Source organism: Dromiciops gliroides, chromosome 6 (genome assembly GCF_019393635.1).
Source record: "Dromiciops gliroides isolate mDroGli1 chromosome 6, mDroGli1.pri, whole genome shotgun sequence".
NCBI classification, from domain to species: domain Eukaryota; kingdom Metazoa; phylum Chordata; class Mammalia; order Microbiotheria; family Microbiotheriidae; genus Dromiciops; species Dromiciops gliroides.
This window is the reverse complement of record NC_057866.1, coordinates 95,703,265-95,717,642: the sequence shown is the minus strand read 5'-3', so window position 1 is coordinate 95,717,642 and position 14,378 is coordinate 95,703,265. Positions and strand designations below refer to the sequence as shown.

General features: G+C 39.1%; 1 protein-coding gene across 2 annotated transcripts in view; it reads right to left on the bottom strand.

Moving 5' to 3' along the window:
• Positions 1 to 3,553: 3,553 nt before the first annotated feature.
• Positions 3,554 to 14,378, bottom strand: part of ZFYVE28 (zinc finger FYVE-type containing 28) — a 191,581-nt gene continuing 180,756 nt past the window's right edge. For both annotated transcript variants that reach the window (XM_043971653.1, XM_043971654.1), the window contains exons 12-13: positions 6,478 to 6,581; positions 3,554 to 5,510 (exon numbers count right to left, since the gene is read on the bottom strand). In XM_043971653.1, coding sequence (XP_043827588.1) covers positions 5,379 to 5,510; positions 6,478 to 6,581 — 236 coding nt within the window. In that variant the 3' untranslated portion in view covers positions 3,554 to 5,378. The remainder of the gene's footprint in view (positions 5,511 to 6,477; positions 6,582 to 14,378) is intronic.

The window sequence follows — 14,378 nt, the reverse complement described above, 5'->3', positions numbered from 1 at the left end:
GATTTGAACTCAGGTCCTCCTGACTTCAGGGCTGGTGCTCTATCCACTTTGACACCTAGCTGTCCCTGACTAGCTCTTATTACATACCTCTGTGTTCATGTATATGTGGCAGGCACTGTGCTAAGTGCTGAGGATACAAAGAAAGGGAAAAGATAGTCCGTGCTCTTAAGGAGCTTTTAGTCTAATGGGGGAGACAACATGCAAACAACTATGTATAAACAAGATATATATAGGATAAACTTAACAAAGGGAAGGCACTGTGGTCAAGAAGGACTGGCAGAGACTTCTTAAAGACAACAGGACTTTAGCTAGGATTTGAAGGAAGTTAGGAGGTGATGGGGGTGGGAGAGATTTCCAGGTATGGGGGACACTCAGTGAAAATGCCTGGAGTTGGGAGAAGGATCGTCATGGGGAAGGAAGAACAAGGAGGCCGGTGTCACCAGGTTGTACAGTATGTGCAGGGAGGAGTTAAGGGTAAGAAGATTAGAAAGGTAGGAGCTGGCCAGGCTAGTAAGTTTTATATGCCAAACAGAGGGTTTATATTAGAGACTAGAGGCAATGGGAAGCCACTGGAATTTACTGAATGCAGTTCTGGGCGTGGAGGGGGCGGTGTAATGTGATCACCTCTGCCCTTTAGGAAGATCACTGTGACAAATGAGTGGAGGACAGACTGGAGTGGGAGAGACTTGAGGCAAGAAGGGAGAGATGTCACAAGGGTAATGCCATAAGATTGGCAGAGGATTGGCTACTGGGGGTGATTAAGTTAGGTCTAATTTCCCTGTGAAAAAAGATGGAGTAAACATACTCATATAAGAGTTTTCTTAGTTTTTTAAAGGAATTCCTCATGCTTATTGCAACTGTGGAACATTCTTGACCAAGATGGAAAAGGCCCCCAGTGTTGCCTGCTGGTACTTTCTGGAAACAATGGGCTAGTTTGATAACCACAACTTACCTTCAGCCTGCTCCTTCAGGAGCATTATATTCTGACCTGTGTAGGTTCCAAAAACGTTGTACACATCATACTTGAATCTCTCTCTTGACTTCAGATATGCCTGTTTATCCAGTCTCTTCCCTTACCTTTCTGAGTTCTGTCTCCTCTTCCTCAAAATGTTCCTGACATAGAAGCATTTCCTGAAGTTCTATTCTTATTCCCTTTATCTCTGTATGCTCTCATCAATCTTATCCTTTCTAAAGGCTTCGACTATCACCTCTGCCCAAAATAGTTAAAATTCCAGTCCCAACCTTTGTCCCCATTAAGTTCATCATCTTTCCTCCCCAAACTTATTTCCATGACTTCCCTATTTCTGGTAATGGCATCACCATCCTCCTAGTCATTCAGATTCAAAACACCTGCTTATAGGGTCATTTAGAATCTGAAGGGTTCTTAGGGTTCGTCTAGTTCAGCTCTCTCACTGGGGAGGTTAAGTGTCTTGCCCAAGGTCACATAGGTTAGAAGCAGCAGAGCCAAGATTTGAACTCAGGTACTCTAACTCCAAAACATTTTTGACCCCAGCCCCTTCTTTTGTAACCAATTAGTTGCCAACACTTCTTCTTGCCTCCAAAATGTCTTCTATCACCTCCTTTCTATTTCAAGTGCCGAAACTTTGAAGAATTACAATAACCTCTTAATTCATCTCATTTGGGGGGAGGGGACAATGAGGGTTAAGTGACTTGCCAGGGTCACACAGCTAGTAAGTGTCAAATGTCTGAGGCTGGATTTGAACTCAGATTCTCCTGAATCCAGGACTAGTGCTTTATCCGCTGCACCACCTAGCTGTCCAAAGAACCCTCTTTTTTTTTTTTAAAGTGAGGCAATTGGGGTTAAGTGACTTGCCCAGGGTCACACAGCTAGTAAGTGTCAAGTGTCTGAGATCATATTTGAACTCAGGTCTTCCTGAATCCAGGACTAGTGCTTTATCCACTGCGCCACCTAGCTGCCCCCGAAGAACCCTCTTTTTTAATCTATCTCTGGTTGGAGTTAGATAATCAGTAGCAGATACTGGGTTTGTGTGAAGTTCACAAATGAGTGTTAAATGTGTTTGTTAACATGCCCGGGATCTGGTATCATGGGAAATGGGAATAACTTAAGTGATTAAGAAATGTACCGTTGGGGCAAAGAAGGAGGTGAGATCCCATGTAACACTGCCTGGGAGAGGGAGAGCTTGAGTAATTGAAAGAATGGCTGGACTCAGTGAAGGAAAGAATCAAGATTGTCCGTCCTCTTCTTTGCCTGACCGTAGCCTGAAAGCTGGGTTCTTGGAGGACTGCGTACTGAACTCAATGAATGCAGGAGCAGCAAGGCAGCAGGAGCTCTGTTGTCCACCTATTTTCAAAGTTTCCTTTATTGATATTGCTCACACTCCTTCATCTTCCCACAGCCAGAGACTGATTGGCATTAGAAGACCTTATCTTCTTTAGGGGAAATTAAAGTGTCAGTTTTCAAAGAAGAGGGTTTGTGGCTGGCATAAAAACTATCAGAAAAAACGGATGCCCATTATCATGTATAAAGAAGCTTGTTAGAAAATAATTTGTTTTCATTGGTTGCCATTCTGAGCTTTCTTTTGGAAACATATTTTGGGGCAGAGTTCAGGCCATTACTTCCTCTAGCTCCTTGCTTCCTTATTGTATCCTGAGTAGATTAGTGTTTTTATTTAAATAAGCACCCCCAAACTTGGTGCCCCTAATTTTCCTTAAAAACATACATGTGGGCACAGGTATATCACACTTACTTTGTTTTCATTCTTTCTCAAAACTGAATGCCAGAGGAATGAGGAGGGAACATCATACTTTCCACCTTTCCAGATGTGCCAACTAAAACTTCACCAGTGTCAGCTCTATCTCCAGGTCTCAACTCTATGTCATGTCCATTGTCACTCATCTAGTCTCTGTGACAACAGACTAGCCGTGAGACACCAGATCATCCAATATTGGCTTAAAGCTTTCTGAGAGTCTATTCTGGTCCTCAGGCTTACAACTACAATGGATTCGGTAAGTAGCTCAGGCTGTGTGCCACGGCGTGTCCAAGCAGGAAGGACTGAAGCCCATCTGAAATCTGAGGAAAGTGATTCAGCTTAGTTCTATGGTTCTAGTTCCTGGGTCAAAGTCTTCTGACAGTTTTGCAGAGATAGCGGATGTGTGGATTATTATTGCACGAATGGCCCCAAAATGTGTCTGAATGGGTTATGCCTGTTCCTCCTCACTGCTTCATGTGTAGATTAAGGGGATTCAAACCGACCTGTTTGGTAAAATGTCACCTTTATCCTCGCAAAGCAACACAAAACAAAACAGCCACCCAGCACTTGAGAGTAGAAAGTCCTGATCTTTTAATTATCTGAAGAGATGAGCATAAGACCAAAGTCTTCTCTGAGGCCAATGCATATTGGTACTGATAGAATCATTGTGCTTTTCAGTAAAAGAAATAGGAGTCTGTATTTACATAAGAAACTATAGTGTCTGAGATCCTTATATATATATATATATATATATATATATATATATATATATATATATATATATATATATATATATGGAAATGATTTTGAATTACAGCATTTACAGAATAAAAATAAGCTGGAATAAATAAGATTCACTCCATTAAATAAAACTTTTTTATAGAAGAAGCAACTTTTGTTCATGTTAATGTCACAGTTAAATTTTATTTATTTATTAATCCTATAAAAGAAGCATTAGGTTTGTCATTTCTCAAAAATAAAACTGCAATAATCATTGCAATGTGAAGCCTGAGATTGAAGCCTGAATAGGTATCAATGTTTGGTACCACACTCCTCAGTTTTCCTGTTGGCATGAGAGACCTGCATCATGCTGAGCCAAAAAAACTGGGGCCATCACTGAGATCCCCTCTTTAGGAATTGGTGAGGGAAATTACAAAAAGGAAACAAAACAAAATCCACGTGCAGACATGATAATATGACTAACACTGTACTGAGCACTCTAGTGCATTTCTTATGCCTGATGCCATGCGATTTCATGTTATATAAATGACAGCAGAACTGAGCAAACCAAGAAAACCTGGGAATCTTATCTGTTCAGTTTGCATGGGGCAGAAAACTGTTTGAAAGGGATACCAGTTTTGTCTACCTTGTTCAATAAGATTCTTTTCTGAAGGAAAGAACACATGGTTTTCTTGTCAGCTCTCCGTGTCTTCTGTGATGAAATACTGAGTGTGAATATGGATGTTGAAGAAAGCAAAAATCTGGAGTCTGGTAAGAGCAAGTTCTTCACTCTACCGGTGGGTAAATTTAGGGCAGATACTTTGGAAAATAAACCTCTTGCTGTATGAAAAAAATCACTCCCTTTGTGTATTTTCTCCTTTGGATGAGAAGTTATTTTCTTACTGGTTTAAGTACATTCTCCTAAGACAGGCCTGCATCTGATTGGAAGAAAAAGTGACTAAGAAATTATTTATAAAATTATGCCCTAAATGATATATTGCAGGTTTTATATCCCTAAAGTATAAATAAATGTTTATAACTTTTTGAATAAAAATGGACAGTCTTAATATCTGTCTTTTAAATATTTTTGGTTTCATAAACAGCCCCACATATAACAGTGCCCTTGTTTTGCAAAACTTCCAAAAATAAAAGAATAATTTTGTATCGAACCTTCACCCCAATGATCAATGCCCTCAGCATTTATTTTGTGTTATTGTTATCAGTGATATAAATAAAACTCATATTAATTCTCTCTCTCTCTTTTTAATAACCAAGAGGTGGAAAAAATGGTGTCAGCTGTAATGAATCCTTAAAAATGTCCACCCTATGCAAAACAAGGTAACATTAAAAGAGTAGGAGCTTCAGAGTTATTGCTATGATTCCCAAACAAAAGGCAATAGCAACGTACAGCTCCAGAAACTCAAGAGCTTCCTCTTTCGTTTTCAAAGGTAACTTTGCCTTTGTAAATATCCCATGTAAATTTGGTAATGTTTGGCCAGAGTTTATTTACTAAAAAGGCTAGGAAGAAAACGTCTGCCGAAAGCCAGTGAGCAGTTTGGAACTGGTTTTCTCTAAGGAGGATGCAGATGAGTTTGGGAGATGGGCAGCAATGCAAGCCTTGGTAGCTTAAGTAGGGACCCCCTCTCTTGTCATGAAGCGTGTTTCTCCTCTATCATATGGCATCATCATGTTAATGTTAGAAATTTATGGAAGACTATTGCAGCCCCAGCGCTATGGGCTCCCCATAGTTCCCTTCAGCAGCTTAGGAAAATGCAATAAAAACCATCTGTAGAAAATATATTATGATGGATGCTTAAAGCCTACATGTTCCTGACAAGGTCCTTCTTTCCAGTTAATTCTTGGCTTATGTCACATAGAATTTTAGTCCATATATGACTCCATTAAATAGATCACTAGTTTAATATGTCAAATACCAGCTTTGTCACTGTAAAAAGGCGTGACATGGAACATGTAACAATGAGTGCAAACACGGACAGGTTTCATCTGACCATAACGAGGTAACGGTGCAGAATGGGAAGAGCAGCGGGAGCAGAAAATCTGAAACACACAAAGAGATGGATTTGTTGACACAGGTTTACTTTCTGGACATCAGCTGTCCACTCTAAGATCCCTTAAGCTGGGCTTCCATTAAGGAATGTTAACTCCCTTCGTGGGCTTCACTGTATTGTTCCCAGTCATCTTTTAAAGTTATATTTCTGGAAAGTGTCCAAAATGGATATGAATAGGTAAGTAATGAACTTACTAGAGCTTTTTTGCTTAGAGATTCCATGCAAATAACTTATTTGAAAAGTTAATTTAAAAAAAACCTCAAACTAATTCCTTAGTTCCACTGCCTAGTTCATAGACCAAAAATTTAGGCAAACTATCTTGTAATTACAACCCTCCTATAAGCTCCTATGATAGTGATATGGAAAAATCAATAATCACTTAAGCACACTTTGATAATGGAAAACTCAAACCTCACTGACAATATTTGGTTTCCTAAGCTAGGAAATTTAAGGAGAATGCTTTTAGTAATTCTTCTCCCTAAACAATGACTGTTCAGATTACTGTAACATGTATATACCCTCAAAAGAAATTGCTTTGCTTGCTTATCAGTGTAATTCACCCTGGTGGCAGCCATCTTGATATTTTGCTATGTCAATTATCACATTTCATTGTCTCATCACTTCTAGTTCTAAAAGTAGCTCTTTTTCTGTTTTTTGAAATGGTAGTCTTATGGCCAAAAATCCAATCTGTCCTCAGGCTATTGGAAGAAATGAATCCTAGGGGGTGTTGGCAGGGCTTTGGGTCATGGAATTAAGAGAAGGCACCTGAGACTTTTTTCAGGTTCTCTTATTCAAAGCCTCTTAAAAGGCTGCATTCATTCTACACTTAGGTATCTGAAGGACTAGAGCTTCCCAGGTGGAAATACCATGGTTTGCAAAGCTTGGCCATTCATAGCCCTTTGGCCTATCTTCCAAATTGACGTCAGTGACATACACATCCCCCTCGAGCTCAGTACCTTGCCACAGCTCCTACAGTGGTGCTTCCTCCGGATGACAGTGAAAGGCGCTTTGCACGCTGTGCAGTAGCTGCAGGCTTCATCTGGTACCCATTCAGGAGGATCTGTCCAAAACAGAAAAGCCAAAGGAGATATTGCAACAAGCTGAAGGGGGAAAAAGAGACCCAAAATCTGTGGGTCATTGTTGGGGGAGAAGAACTGAAGGTACTTACTCTAAATACAGATGTTGACGCACCAAGTGGAATCTGTTCTACAAATATACAGTTCAGTAGCTTAACGGGTTGGATAATGAGGCTTGATTTAGAGAAACAGATACAGACAGCGACCTTTGGGTTGCTCATTTCCTTTTCTGCCTTCCTCTCATTCTTAATTTATTTATACTTGTTGAAAAAATATACAGAAAAATGTCTCTGGCTCTTCACTAGAGTTGGAAATTACATCTGTCTCAAAAACACAGCTGGAGGATCTACCCTTTCCCCATCACCTCTCAGAGTTATGAAATTTGTTGTACATTATGCTACCAACATCAAAAGCTTAGAAGAAAACATCCTACATTCAAATATATCAATGTATTTCACATGGTTCTTAGCCACCAGTGAAAAGTCCAGTTAGCAATGACCTGACACTTCATCCTCAATAAACTATTTTAGAATTCACAGCAATTGATTCTCAATGAACACTGAATCAGGTCTATTCAATATGAAACATGTGCTGAAAACTGCTAGGTCGAGGCAGTGAGAACAAAGGAAGTAAGGCAAGGAAAGACCCTGCCCTCGTGGCATTTACACTAATAATAATAATAATAAAAATGCAGATAATTATAATACAAACTAAGCAAGTGTAGAAGAGAAATACAAAGTATTTCAGGTTAGGGGTGGGGAATATCAGAGGAGGTGGCACTGGTAGGGAAGGATAGCCTGAATTTCAACATTTCAAGGTGTTAGGAGGATACTGGAATGGGAAGACCTATTAGAATATCATAATGGTCCAGGTGGGTAGTAATGAGAGCTTTATCAAGGTGGGAGCTGTGGAAAATAGAAAGGAGAGAAAGAAGGAGACTAGAGCTCAAACTATATTATATAGCAGTAGTCAACAAAACTAGTAAGAGTTAAAAATATAAAAGCAGGTCAATGGAAGAGACTAGACAGTGAAGAATAAGAAATAAGCTAACTCTACCTGACATTTGCTAAAAACTCCAAAATAAATTATCTAGTAAAGAACTTACTTTTTGACAAGAATTGCTGGAGAAAATGAAAAAAAACCCAGTCCATCACAAATTAGATTTGGAGCAACATTTTACATAATTTTACCACAATAAACTCAAAATGGCCATATGACCAGAGTATTAAAGAATATACCATAAAAAATTAGAAAAGACAGACCATGTAACTTTTACAGCCATAGGTAGGGGGTGAATTCCCAATCAAACAGGGGAGAGAAATGATTTCAAAAGATAAAATAGATAATTTCTATGACAAATTGAAAGGTTTTTGCATTAATAAAATTAATGAAACTAAAATATAGAGGAACAAGTGACTAGGAAAAAATTATCAAATATCTTTGCTAAGGCTCTGATATCCAAGATATATGCATCTAATAGAAATAATAGAAATATATAAGACCAAAATTCATTCCTCAGTTGATAAACAAAAGATGTGAGTAAACACATCTCCAAAGAATAAATGCAACTTATTTACAACCATATGAAAGAATGCTCCAAATCACCAACAATAAGAAAAATGCAACTCAAAATAACTTTGAGGTTTTGCCTCACACCCAGCAAATTGGCAAAGATGGCCAAAGAAGAGAATAGGAAATGTTAGAAGGATTGTGTGTGTGTGTGTGTGTGTGTGTGTGGGGTGCAGCTAGGTGACACAGTGGATAAAGCACCAGCCCTAGATTCAGGAAGACCTGAGTTCAAATCCGGCCTCAGACACTTGACACTTACTAGTTGTGTGACCCTGGGCAAGTCACTTAACCCTCATTGCCCTGAAAAAAAAAAAGATTGTGGGAAAATAGGGACACTAAGGCACATTGTTAGTGGAGCTTTGAATTGGCCCGACCACAGGCAATCTGGAGGCAATTTGGAATAATGCAAAGAAACTGACTAAAATGTTTATGCCCTTTGTCTCTACTGTTAGGTATATACCAAGGGAGGTTGATGACAAAAAGAAAGGTCCCATCCATATACATAAAAATATTTATGGCATCACTTTTTGTAATAGCAAAGAACTAGAAACAACCTAGATAACTACTGTTTGTGGAATGACTATACAGGTTGTGATATAGAATTCTAATGGAATATTACTGTGCATAAGAAATATGATGAATAGAACATATATGAAGAAACATAGGAAGACATGTGAACTAGTGCAAAGTGAAACTGACTGTGGCAGGAACATAAAAGGTATTAAGACCTTCCTTTGGTTAACCCAAAGAACTACAGGCTCAGACTGTTGAGGACACTTCTTCATTGCCTGGGTTTAAAGAAGCCACAGGGAATTCTAGAGGATATTCTGATGCTTGCCTACTGAACCATGTTGGGTAACTCAGGTAAGTGAGCTTCCTTTAGCTGAATCAGCTCCAAGTGTACTCAATGACTATCCTTGTTGAGTACACTTCTGCTATGGCTAAACAATCTCTCTTTTTTAAACTGTTGAATAACCTAGTAGTGTCTCATTTTATTCCAATATTGTACTTAGAATTTCTTTTTTTTTAAAGAATTTCTTTTTTTGGGGGGGGGCAGTGAGGGTCAAGTGACTTGCCCAGGGTCACACAGCTAGTAAGTGTCAAGTGTCTGAGGCCAGATTTGAACTCAGGTCCCCCTGAATCCAGGGCCGGTGCTTTATCTATTGTGTTACCTAGCTGCCCCCCAATATTGTACTTAAATCACTAGAAAACTGGCCTAAGCCAGGCCTAGCCCAGAACATAAGAAGCAGGAAAACAATATACATAATAACTACAATAATTTAAATGGAAAGAATGACAAGAACAAAATAATCAAAACTTGTGCCATGAAATTATTATGATCAAGCATGTCCCCAAAGAAGTGAATGAGAATGTATCTTCCCCAGTTTTCCTTCAGGTAAGGGGGACTATGGATCTGGATCCCTGAATATGTTGCCAAGCTATTTCAACATTTTTGTTTTATACTTCTTTGTCATAAGGGATTTCTCTCAAGAAGTTGGACATACACTGAGAACTGCAAATAATATAAAAATAAAATTTATCAATAAATATTTATTTTAAAAAATGTGATAGTCCTGTGGGGGAAAAAAGAAAGGAAAGGAGAACATAAATGGTATTTTGAAGGAAAAATCAAAAGAACTTGGAAATTGATTGGTTATAAAAGATGAGAAACAGAAGTTTGAAACCTATATGTCTAGGTGAACTTTGGTATCATTATAAATCTGGTGTCAGACATAAGGAAGTCAGAAGGAAAAGAAGGTTTTATGGGAAAATTCAGTTTTGTACATGTTGTGTTTGAGGTGCTAATGGAACATTTATCTGGAGATGTCCAGTAGTCCACTGGAGATATAGGTCTGGAGCCAATGAGAAAGGTCAGGTTTGAAGACATGAGTTTTGGGGCATTATCAATAAAGGGGTGACAATGTTAGCTATAAGAAATAATACTGAAAATGGAAAGAGTGGAGAGAGAGAAAAGAGCTAAGAATAGAGCCTGGGAGGAAGAGGAAAAGGAGATATACAGGGAAGCAATGGCCTGAGAATATGTCAACAAAGCCAAGGAAGAAGGGAATATCAAGATGTGTGTGTGAGGACTGAGAAAAGTTCACTGGATTTGTTAATAATGTCACTTGATTTGTAAAAATTTTTTGCAGGAAACCAGGAGAATGTTATACAACAGTAACAGTAATAATGTACAATGATCAACTATGAATGACTTAGCTCTTCTCAGAAATCCAATGATCCAAGACAGTTCCAAAGGACTCATGATGGAAAATGCTCTCCACATCCAGAAAGAGTTGATAGAGTCTGAATGAAGATCACAGCACACTATTTTCACTTTATTTTTTCATGTTTTTTTCTCTTTTTGTTCTGCTTTTTCTTTTACAACATAACTAATATGATAATACATTTTACATGATTGCATATATGTATAACCTATATCTAATTCCTTACTATGTTAGGGAAGGGGGAGGTAAAGGAGGGAGGGAGAAAGAAAATTTGGGACTCGAAATTAAAAAAAAAAAAAGGAATGTTAACAGTTCTCTTTATATGTAATTTAAAAAAATAAAACACTATTAAAAAAAATTTTTTTTGCAGGGCAATGAAGGTTAAGTGACTTGCCCAGGGTCACACAGCTAGTAAGTGTCAAGTGTCTGAGGCTGGATTTGAACTCAGGTCCTCCTGAATCCAGGGCCAGTGCTTTATCCACCGTGACACCTAGGTGCCCCCAGTATTGCTTGATTTTTGAGAGAGCATTTTCAGTAGAGTGGTCAAAGTGGTACCCGGATTAAGGTATTAATGACTGAGTGTGTAGTGAGGAAGTAGAAGCATAGGTTATAGAGGGAGGTGGCAATAGCTCAAAAAGGTAGTGTTCTTTTTTTTTTTTTTTAAAGTGAGGCAATTGGGGTTAAGTGACTTGCCTAGGGTCAAACACAGCTAGTAAGTGTTAAGTGTCTGAGGCCGGATTTGAACTCAGGTACTCCTGACTCCAGGGCCGGTGCTCTATCCACTGTGCCACCTAGCTGCCCCTCAAAAAGGTAGTGTTAAGGGCTAAAATTCTAGCTAAACTGTTTAAAATAGCTAATGAGTGGTCACCAATAAATATAAGCTTTAGCAAGAGTTAGGCTTTTAAGCATTCATTAAGGAGAATAAGAATTTGAATTAGAGAGAAGAAAAGGCCTAGAGTCCTATCTATTAAAGGGAGAGCACATTTCTAGCTCCGCTCTCCACCAGCGTCCTCAGGAAAAGAGCGAGACAGAGCGCCAGTCTCTTCCTTCCTCCTCCCACTAAGCCAACGTCACTTCCTGATGCCAAAGAAAAGACTCCTGGTGTTGCCCTCAAAGACCTTTGCTTCATGGGCGGAACTCTTCTACAGTAAGTCTCCAGCAGGTGGCGTCATTCCAATCGTTACAGTAGAAAGGTCAAGGGAAGATATTTTAATAAGTGAGAGAACCTGAGCATGTTTGCTCATATAAAGAAAGAAGCCAGAAGACAGGCAGCAATAGCACTTTTTTTTTTTTTAAGTGAGGCAATTGGGGTTAGGTGACTTGCCCAGGGTCACATAGCTAGTGTTAAGTGTCTGAAGCTGGATTTGAACTCAGGTACTCCTGACTCCAGGGCTGGTGCTCTATCCACTACGCCACCTAGCGGCCCCGATAGCACATTCTTGAGAAAGGAATAAAGATCAATGGAGTGGGATCTTAGAGTGGTAAGTGATGGTTTTAATAGCAAAGATTATGGCCCCCTCAAGTGCCTCACCAGCTAAAATAGGAGGGATAAACAAACAGGTACAAAGAATAAAGCAAAAGCAAAAAATAGCACCAGCCTAAAAGAAGGCTCTCAATAGGCAGTGAGATTGGGGTGCCATGAAAAGACTGGGAATCAGGAATTCTCTGTTCCCATCCTGTTGCCCACAGCTCTGTTGCTGTGTGACCCTGGGTAGATTACATATCTTCTTTTGATTCACAGTTTATTCATTTATAAAATAAAGGGGTTAGACTGAATGGTCTCTAAGGTTCCTTCCAGATTTGACATTCTACCATTTAGTGTAATGTCCAAAGACTGCTCTTGAAGTCAAGTATTACAAGTTTGTTTGTTTGTTTTGGCTTCTTACTGAATCACAGAAAATCACAGGGATTATATCTGCGGGTTCTTAGAGGTTGTCTAGTTCAGACGTTACCTGTTGTATCCTTTGTCTGGCATCCCTAACAAGAAGTCAGCTAGTTACACTGAAAGAGCTCTAGTGATAGGAAGCCACTACTTCCTGAGTCAGCCCATGCTGCTACTGGACAGCTTTATGAGGACTTGAACCCAGATCTTCTTGACTCTAAATGCAGTGCATAATAAGATCATAGATTTAAAGCTAGAATGAACCCTAGATAATATTGAGTCCAACCCCCCATTTTACAAGTGAGGAAACTAAGGCACAGAAAAGTTAGGAGACTTAACTGGGGTCACACAGTAAGTGTCTGAGATAGAATCTGGAATCAGGAAGATCTGAGTCCAGACCCTATCTCAGACACTTACTAACTGGTATTGTGCTATTTGTTCAAAAGAATATAAAGAGGTATAATAAAGGGTGTCCCAAAATTCTTGATGCAGTTGTAGGGTTTTTTTTGGGGGGAGGGTTAAATAAAGCTTTAATAGCATAAAGCTGCACTAAGACTTTTGGAACACCTTGTATGTCTGCAGACTTGAAGGAATGATGATGATATCGGGTTGCTTTTGTGTTATTTTTCCAAACTTTATAAAGCATACAACGTGAATACAACAGCTCATTTGAGGGAAGCACTATTACTAATGATCTGCTTATGAAGACACAAAGAAGTTTCTTGCTTGTGGTCACACAGCTACTCATTTTCAAGGGCAGGATTCAAAGCTAGGCCTTGCTAACTCTCAGACCAGCTCCTTTTCCTTTGCACCATGATGACTATGGAAAAAGTAAGGAGCTTCCTATCTAGCCTGACAAATACTAACAGAAGCACAAATGGTTAAACAGCACTTGGAGCTGGAAGAGACCTTTGTGATCACCTAGTGCAATCCCTTTAATTTATGCCTGAACCGGGTAAAGAGCTTGTTCTTCTCATAGCTAATAAGCAACAAAACAGGTGTTCTAAAAGCAGGCTCTCTGACCCCAAACCCAGTGCTCTTTCCATCATACTTCCTCATCACCATGGTAAAGTATCAAATGAGTGAGACTGATAAATGCGATCAGATTTTAGATCAGAAAGCACTGTCCAAGGAGAGTTTGTGGAAAAGGATAAACTTAAAAGATAGGTAGGATTTGCCAGGGGAAAGAAGAGAGTTTCAAAGCTGTTTTGCTTGTTTGTGTCGCTTGAACTTCTGTTTATCTTCTAAGGATTTTTAAAATGACCTTCCTTCTTTTTAACTTTTCTGGGCATGACAACCACTTCTCCCTGCTCTCTCCAAAACAAATAAATAAGCACAGTCATGCAAAACATCCACACACTGTTCCTTTCTAAAAATGTAAATCTCTTTCTGGATGTCTTATCAGCATCTCCACTTCAATGCATCTAAAAATAAACTCATCTTTTCTGCTAAACTTACTCCTGGCTATACCATTTTTGGTGGTTTTTTGGGGGAGGTGTCAAAGGAACCATTATTCACAAAGTCTCACTTGTCACTAATCTTGGACTTCTCTTTTATTTGAATTTCCTATCAAATAAATTGCCATAGCCCATCTATTTCACCTCCACAACATCTCTCACATCAGTCCCCTCCTTGCTCTTCCAACTTCATCATCCTGACAACAGGCACCCATTTTTATCCATCAGGACTACTGCAATAACCTCCTTACCCAGGTCTTTCTACCTTTTCTCTCTCCTCTCCAAATGATCCTTTATATGGCTTTCAGAAATCTTTAGTAATGCCCTATTGATTGCTCCTGCCCTGCATCAAGTCCAAGCTTCTCTGCCTGGCCTTTAAGATGCTCTACAACCTGCACTCATTCTGTCTTTTCAGTCTCACCCCTGAGAACTCTATGCTCCAGTCAAATTGGACAATTCTATGTTCCCTGAAAATATACCACGTTCTTACAACTCCAAGCCTTTGTTCAGTCTCTTCCCTCTACTTGGAATGTTCTTCCTTCTGATCTTCCCCTGTTAGCCTCATAATAATAATAATAATAATAATAATAATAAGCACTTATATTAGTTTTAGGCTTGCAGAACACTTCATAAATATTTGTCATTTTA